The sequence below is a fragment of the Salvia miltiorrhiza genome, chromosome 4, assembly GCF_028751815.1.
Source record: "Salvia miltiorrhiza cultivar Shanhuang (shh) chromosome 4, IMPLAD_Smil_shh, whole genome shotgun sequence".
Lineage (NCBI taxonomy): Eukaryota > Viridiplantae > Streptophyta > Magnoliopsida > Lamiales > Lamiaceae > Salvia > Salvia miltiorrhiza.
In genome coordinates, this window is record NC_080390.1 from 39,194,113 (window position 1) to 39,202,710 (window position 8,598).

Genomic DNA, 8,598 nt, shown 5'->3' on the forward strand with positions numbered 1-8,598 from the left:
AGAATAGAAGAAAAGAGGTCAGGTGGGGGCGGCGTGTACTAAGGTTAAATGCTTTTGACTTTTTTTAATATCTTTTGTTTTATTTATTGTTTTTTATATTTTTAATTTTAAAATTTAAATTTTTTCAATTCCTTAAATTTTTTTACCTAATTTTTTTATTATTGTAATACTTTTATTTATTGTATTGTATTTAAATTAATGTAATGTTTATTGTTAATTTTAATAAAATATTAAAATAGAAAAGTAAAAATGAGATTAATTGTAAATGAAAATTTTAGCGCCACTTATAATGCCAATGTATGCACTGAAGAGGGATGGCATTAAGGTGGGGACCACCAATTAGTGCCACCCCTAAGCGCCAAGGAGATGCTCTTACAATTTTATTGCTAATAAAATAGTCTACTCACCAAATATACAAAACTAACTTTTATCTATTTCTTCAATCTTTACTTTTGTCGAACTTACCCGCTAGCTTGTTTAAGTTTTCTTTAGTATCTATTTTTATTAGATTATTGTAATACAAGTTATATTTTTAATTATTACATATATATTTTTAATGGCACGGCCAGATATTTTCCTATGGGTGGCCAACTTATTGTAATTAAAAAAGTTCTCAAGAAATATTTTAAGAGACCATATCATCATTTAAATTACACCACAACATTCAAATTAGAAGTTAGTGGTCATTACTAATTTTTCTCTCTAATATATCTTAGTATTCATATTCCAAATAACTAAATGATGGAGTATTTGATTGAATTGAAGCACATATCTTGGAAATGTTTAATAATTTATTAATTTACTATAAAATAATCGTAACAGATCCCGCCAGAAATAGCCGATGCTAGTTGGCCGGATTTTTGTGCCAAGACAAACTGTGTCAATTTAACCGCTTAATTTAAAAATACTATGTTGCTTTGTTATTATTATTTTTATATATTTATCTTAAACCATATATATATATATATATGCATGGCCGCCGCCCTACGAAGAATAGTCGCCGAATATTCTCAACTTCTTAGAAATGCAAGAAAGAATTGATTTCTATAAATCTTGTTGTGATCGATCATGTCCAGCCAATACCGAAGCCAAAAAGGGAAAGGATTAATTATGAGTGAGCGCAAGGTCGTTCTGATCACCGGATGCGGCAAGGGCGGCATCGGCTACGACTACTGCAAGGCTTTCGCCGACCTCAACTGCGCCGTCTTCGCCTCCGACGTCGCCCAACGGCTGCCCGACCTGGCCGACCTGCAGTCGGAGCACGTGGAGACCCTCGAGCTCGATGTGTCCTCCGACGCGAGCGTGGCGGGCGCTGTGGATCTCGTGATCTCCCGGCGTGGGAGGATCGATATCTTGATCAACAACGCCGGGATCGGGAGCCCGGGCCCGTTGGCCGAGCTCCCGCTAGACGCGGTACGCAAGGCGTACGAGATCAACGCGCTCGGGCAGCTGCGGATGGTGCAGCGCGTGGTGCCGCACATGGCGACGTGCGGTGGTGGAAGAATCGTAAACGTGGGGAGTGTAGTTGGTGGAGTGCCGACCCCGTGGGCGGGCTCGTATTGTGCCACTAAGGCGTACGTGCATGCTATGTCGCATGCACTCCGAGTCGAGCTCAAGCCGTTTAGTATTGACGTCGTCTTGGTGCTGCCCGGGGCCGTGCGGTCGAGCTTCGGGAGCAATAATGTGGATAGGTTGAAGGATTACGAGTGGAAAATATATAAGAATTTTAGTGATTCTATATCGGAGAGAGCTAGAATGTCACAAAGTGGCAAGTCCATGGACGCCGCCGTGTTTGCTAGGCATGTGGCGCGGCAGGTCGTGAGTTCGAATCCTCCGAAGACGATCACGTACGGTCACATGACCGGATTGTTTAAATTTCTGTCGTGGTCGCCCCTTTGGGTGAGGGATCTATTTTTTACCAAAAGATTTAAATTAAACAAGGTGGTCGTGTGATGAGTTGTTAATTTGTTACACTTGCACATTGTTGGAAATTTTAGAAATTCAATTGAGTCTATGTGCAATTGGTTAATTTTCATTGTATGTGACACCAATACATTATCCATTCTTAGGAAACTATGTAGTTCGTATCTTTTATTTGGTTGGGTTTCGTTTCATTTTAGAGGCTACTTATGTATATATTACCGAATGGGTGTGTGCATGCTTGCAGCTTTGAATTAGTTCAATTCCGTTTAAAGATCGAGCTCCACTCGTATTTGGTACGACATGATTTTTTTGCGAATTATTATTTGAGTTTGAATTTGAATTCGGTTTGTGGATAGAATGTAGGAACTCTTATTGATCGAGATTGAGCTCGAGATTTGCTCGGTTCGACAGCTATTTTGCAGTTCAAACTTTAACCTATTACTTTTACTGTTCATACTACAATTTAATTATTTCATTTTCTTTTTGTTTAATTTAATTTTTTATATGTTAGAGGGACACTAAAATAAAAGACCTAATGGTAAAAATAGGACCGTAACTTCCAGGATTTTTAGAAAAATGACTATAAGTTACGGATTTTGAAAATAAGGACTATAATTTTTTTTTAACATTTACACTCTTGTTTCGGGCCCAAAATTAATTGTTCGGGCTTTTGATGCCACGTAGAGCCCGTTGCTGACGTGGACTGCCATATTGTCAACTTTTTTGCAAAAAAAAAAATTTGTTTCTTTTTTGTATTCTCGTTTTAACAATTAACAGTTATATTTTTTTTAGGAAAATTAACAATTATATTTGTTTTATCTTAATTAATTTAATATCCTAAAAGAAAGCTACATATATATGTTCATTATAATGTCAAAAGACATGTATTATTTCTTTTTTACATTTAATTAGAAGAATAAATTATAAAAAAATATGCCATCAGGTTTTCTTCACAAAAAAAATGTCTTTAAATATCTTTAGATATTCCTGCTTACTCAATTCTTCCTTGCTTGCAAATCTGCCATACTGCAAAATCTCTTCTCTCTATTCAAAATTGATGGCATATTTTTTTATAATTTATTCTTCTAATTAAATGTAAAAAAGAAATAATACATGTCTTTTAACATTATAATGAACGTATATATGTAGCTTTCTTTTAGGATATTAAATTAATTAAGATAAAACAAATATAATTGTTAATTTTCCTAAAAAAAAAATATAACTGTTAATTGTTAAAACGGGAATACTAAAAAGAAACAAAAAAATTTTTTGCAAAAAAGTTGACAATATGGCAGTCCACGTCAGCAACGGGCTCTACGTGGCATCAAAAGCCCGAACAATTAATTTTGGGCCCGAAAAAGGAGTGTAAATGTTAAAAAAAAATTATAGTCCATATTTTCAAAATCCGTAACTTATAGTCCTTTTTCTAAAAATCCTGAAAGTTACGGTCCTATTTTTACCATTAGGTCAAAATAAAAACACATTTTAAAATATAAAATATGAACCATTTTCAGTTCTTAGATCATCAATATTTAGGATTGATTCATCATTTTGTTGGATGAATTCATGGACCTCATGAGGTCGAATTTCATATGTAGCGAAAATTTTAATTTTTGCAATGCAAATATTTACACAGCCAATTCATACGTGTTCAACATAGAATTCATACATTTACATATGATTTCTCTATATTAAATCTAACTATTAGATTATGGATAGATCAATGGTGTAAGTCTATTTCTATTTTATATAATAAGAACTGTTTTTAGCCTAGTCATCCCCATTATTTCTTAATCTAATAATCTATATTGACATTTTTATTTTATAAGAAAAAAAAATCCAAATCTATATTGATATAATCATATTCTTATTGATATTCTTATTATATATATATATATAGGGTTAATTGCCGCTAAATTCAAAAGTTTTTTAAAAATTCGCGATATTCTCACCAACTTCAAAATCGGCCTACAAATACATGAATTGAGAATCCGTTCTTAATGTTCCCAAAATCAAAAAATACCCCCAAATTGAAGGTGACGTGGACTACCGTAAATACAGCGTGGCATAGTCGGCGGTGCAAGAAAACGACGTCGTTTCTTTTAAAACAATACGACGTCGTTTTGATCTCCAACTAAAAGAAAAAAAAGAAAAAGAAAATGGGGCTGCTGAAATCGCCGCCACCACCGTTACCCCTCACCAGAACCAGGTCTGTGGCCTCACCCCGCCACCGCCGTTGCTCCTTCCACAACCAGATCGCCGGTGGTGGACAACGGAGGATCGCACTCATCTCGAAGAAATCACTGGACTCGAAGCCACGCCCAGCATCGCACTCCTCCATAAATCGCTGCCACCATCTGCAAATCAGACTCTCACTCCTCGCCTTACCCTAGGACGACCGCCATCTGCAAATCGCCACCCCCAAATTAGACTCTCACTCCTCGCCGTGCCCTAGGACCCAAATCAGACACCACCGCACTAAGCCACCGCCTTCCTCGTTTTCCGGCCACCCTCCTTCTTCCCTCTGCAAATAAGACAGCCACTGACCACCTCCGCCTTTCTCCTTTCGATTTTGACCGCCTCTCTCCTCAAAATTAGACACCACCAATTCACGCAGCCTCCCTATCGCCTAAATCGTTCCATCCTCATCGTCGTGCCCTAGGTCTTCTTCTTTGATTTTGGAGGCGGCAACTCAGGAGGTGGCGAAGGGGGTTTGGGCTTCGGCTGCTGTGTTTGGGAGGTGGTGGTCGGGGTGGCGTTTTCAGAAAGGTGGCGCTGGGGGTTTGGGGAGGTGGTGGTCGGGGTGGCCTTGTTCCGGCAGATCGAGGAGAGGGATGAGAGATGGGAGAGATGGGGTAGGTTTTTTTTTGTTTTTTTTGTAAATTAATTTATTAATAAATTATTATATTTTATTAAAATAAGATTATTAAAAAAATTAAAAAATGACATGTAATACCTAATTTCCATGTATTTGACACATAATCAGTGATTGCCACCTCATCTCACCGGAGTTAATAATTTTGGGAACATTAAGAACGGATTCTCAATTCATGTATTTGTAGGCCGATTTTGAAGTTGGTGAGAATATCACGAATTTTTAAAAAGCTTTTGAATTTAGCGGCAATTAACCCATATATATATATATATATATATATATAATATAAATATGATCCATAGAAAATTATATTTTTCGAGAGAATGGAGAATAACGAATAAATCTATAAATTTTACGAATAGATCATCATAACTAATGAACAGATGTATTCTGTAAAATACAGTAAATATAGTGAAAATCTCGCCCCTCTCGAGATTCGAACCCAGGCCAAAATCTTATTCATATGATACATTGATTTATTATATATATATATACATACATACATTATATTCATCTTGTAGTTAATTAGTTAATTTCATAAAAAAATGTTGAGTATGAGATAGGTTACAGGAGAAGAGCGGCGATGCTTCTAAACGCCAACCTTAGCGGCGATGTCCTCTCCCTCTCGCCGTAGTGTCTCCGGCCTTTCCTCTGTCGTCCGACTAGTCTTCTCCGGATCAGCCATGGCCGTTTTTCCTCTATCACACAGTTCCCACAAGTATCGAACAATTTTGTTCGGCCGCCACCTCACTCTCAATCGGCAATCCCACCATCGCCACTGCCTCTTACTGCTACACCACTGCCTCTTACTGCTACAGTTGGATGTTGTTTCGACGCAATGGTATTGTTCCCTGAACTTGCAGCAATCGTGCCAGCCTCTAGGGTTCATGTGCAGCCGCCGCCTCTCTTGGATATTAGGGTTTCTACTCTTGTTCTCTCTTCGGCTGATAACCAGAAGGTCGATCCTACGGCCGGCGGCCCCTCTGCTAGGGATTCTCTCCCTTTAGACGACTTCATAGTCCAGCAATCTCCGCCGCGCTCCTCTGATACGGCCCAGCCTCTGCCGTTTGCCCCTGCTCAGTCTAGGGTTGCATTTGATATCAGTCTAGGGTCTGCCGGCGTTCTCTTCTCGGAGACGACTGAACTTCCGCCGTCTGGTCTGATCCCTCAGAAGGTGCCGCCTCCACCTCAGCCGAAGGCCTCTTTTGCAGATACACTGAAAGCTAGGGCTGGTTGCCCTGCCGAGCAAAGGGCAGGTCGGTTGACCGACGTCGTCCTGGCTCATGACTACGGAGTTCTCAAGCCTTTGGTTGAAGACGATCGACCTTGCCTCACTATTTCTACTGTCTTTCACCAGCGGCAGGTTCGTTCATTTCAGTTCGCCATCCATGGCCGACTATTTCTCCAGAAAGGAGATTCTCCACGATTTGCTGCTGATCTCTTTCATGAGCTCACTGGATTATGGAAGCCTAGCCTTCCGTGGGAGATTATTCCTTTTGGCAAAGGATACTTCACTCTGAAGTTTTCCTCGCAGGAAGATTACACTGTTGCTTTCTCTAAAGCTTCGTGGCCCCTTCGTACTGGCCTTCTCCACCTTCAGGCCTGGGTTCCCAAGTTTAATCCTAACAAAGTTGCGTCCACTCTTGCCCAGGTTTAGCTTCGCATTTTCAATCTTCCGCACGATTTTTGGCATCCTGAGGTCCTCACTGGTATTGCTAGACATGTTGGCACGCCGATTGTCATTGATGGTTGTTCTGCTCGAGCCTCTGTTGGATATTTTGCTTGTGTTCTTGTTGAAATGAATGTCGCTATTGAGATCCCTGAGTTTCTTGATGTGAAATGTGGTAATGATATTTTTTAGATTGAATTTGGATATGAAAATATCCCATATTTCTGTTGGATTTGTTCTGCTGTTGGTCACTGTACTGAAGATTGCAGGAAGAATCGTACGGACACGGATCCCTCTTCTCCGATAGCCGATCAGGGCAAGCAGGATCATAAACGGAAGCACAAGAGGGGCTGGAAGCTTAAAGATCGTTCGATTGTTTGGCGGGAAATTCCCTCCAAATACACTGATAATGCCGTGCAACCCGACAATGGTATTACTAGAGACACTATCGAGGGAGGATCCCCACTTTCAGCGCCGGTTGGTGGCACTGTCACCTCCAACGCCTTCGCCATTTTGGTGATTGAGGGGGTTGATATCGATAGTTCGGCTGCTGCTTCTGAGCCTATACGGTCTCCTCTGGATCAGGTCCCTACCTCGACTGCACCTTCCGATTGTGCTCAGCAGGAGCAGGCCGCGGGATCTTTGGTCCTGCAATCGTCGGCTGTTTCGGAGCCGAGCCGACATGAGTCCCCGGATAGGACGCCCTATTCGGCGATTGATCATTCAGCTTTAGATGTGACGCCAAGAAATGCGGTGATTGAGGATCCTCCCATAACTCGCGGTCGGGGGCGTCCGAAAGGTACTACCAAGAAAGGGAAGATTTTTGATTCCTCTATCAAGCACCGACTCTGGCCTAATTAAGAATGGTATGTCTTCAGATTTCCAAAAAGCAGCTGGTCGTGCTGTTGGTGCCGTTTTGCAAGGCGCCGTTCTTGACACTCCGTCGCCAGTGGAGTTCATGAATAAAGTGCAGCATGCTCAATCTGGAGGAGCGATTCTACAAAACTTTGTGTTTCACTCCTCTTCCGATGCAGCCCGATCTATGTCGGCCATGGTATCTACACAAAAGAAAAAATGGGGAGATATGTTGGACGACGAAGATTCTTTCGACGAGGACGATCCTCTAAAAATATTTTCATAGTCTTGGTCGTCTTTCGGTTACCCGTGGTTTCTCGTGGATGCTTTCGCTTGTTTTTTTTTCTTTTTTTTCTTTTTTTTTCTTTTTTAATAAAATTTCTATTTCAGCAGCATAAAAAAATGTTGATATTGATGTTTCATAAAATAATTAAGTAGATCATGTATTTGCTTATGAAGTACAATTATCTTTATGTCATAGTTAATTAATTTTAATATAATTTATATTTATCATATTTTAAAATTATAAACTTAAATTGTTAACGTTTTGATTTTTTATTTAGTTTAAAAACACATACCTGACCACTTTCTTTTTATTTCTCGCAGATAAAAAAAAAGTGGAAAAAGCAACGAATTTCTTTGATCTTTTTTTCTTTTATAGTTTGACATTTCACGTATATTCTAATCAAATGTGTTTTTTTTTAGTGAATATTCTAATCAAATGTGTTAATATTACTAAACTTGTCCCATAAAAGTGTATATTATTTTTTGTGGCACAAATTTTAATAAACACTAAATAATGTTAAAGCATTCGCAGTGGGGTTCTACCGAGGGGCTCAAACCCCACCTCGACAAGCCATGTCCCGTTGCCGAGCCCCCAAGCTTGATAGGTGGCTCGAAGAAACGAGCCCGACTTGAAAGTGAATATTTCAAGCGCATGCTTACATAAAAAATATATATATCATCTTTCTTTTAATTTTCAGCCTTTGCACTTTTGATTTTTTTTTTTTTAAATCCAATGTCAGTAACTTGAGTCAATCTGACAATATATGCCGAGATGTAGTTTAACACTTGTGCTAAATATGAATGTAATGTCAATTTGAGGAGCAATCATTAATATATGAACAAGCAAAAGGCAAATGACACAAGCAATTTAACGTGGTTTCGAGCAACTCTCCCACATCCACGGCCCTAATAGACAAGGGAATCCCTTAACCTTTGTTTCCTTATTTTAGAGCTGCAAGTCAACTTGACCAACAAGTTACGTTATGCTGAT

General features: G+C 39.3%; 1 protein-coding gene across 1 annotated transcript; it reads left to right on the top strand.

Moving 5' to 3' along the window:
* Nucleotides 1–994: 994 nt before the first annotated feature.
* On the top strand, nt 995–2,073 carry LOC131021575 (short-chain dehydrogenase ptmH-like). The gene has a single exon (XM_057950832.1). It carries the CDS (start codon nt 1,069–1,071, stop codon nt 1,951–1,953), a length of 885 nt encoding a protein of 294 aa, XP_057806815.1. The 5' UTR covers nt 995–1,068; the 3' UTR covers nt 1,954–2,073.
* Nucleotides 2,074–8,598: the final 6,525 nt, after the last annotated feature.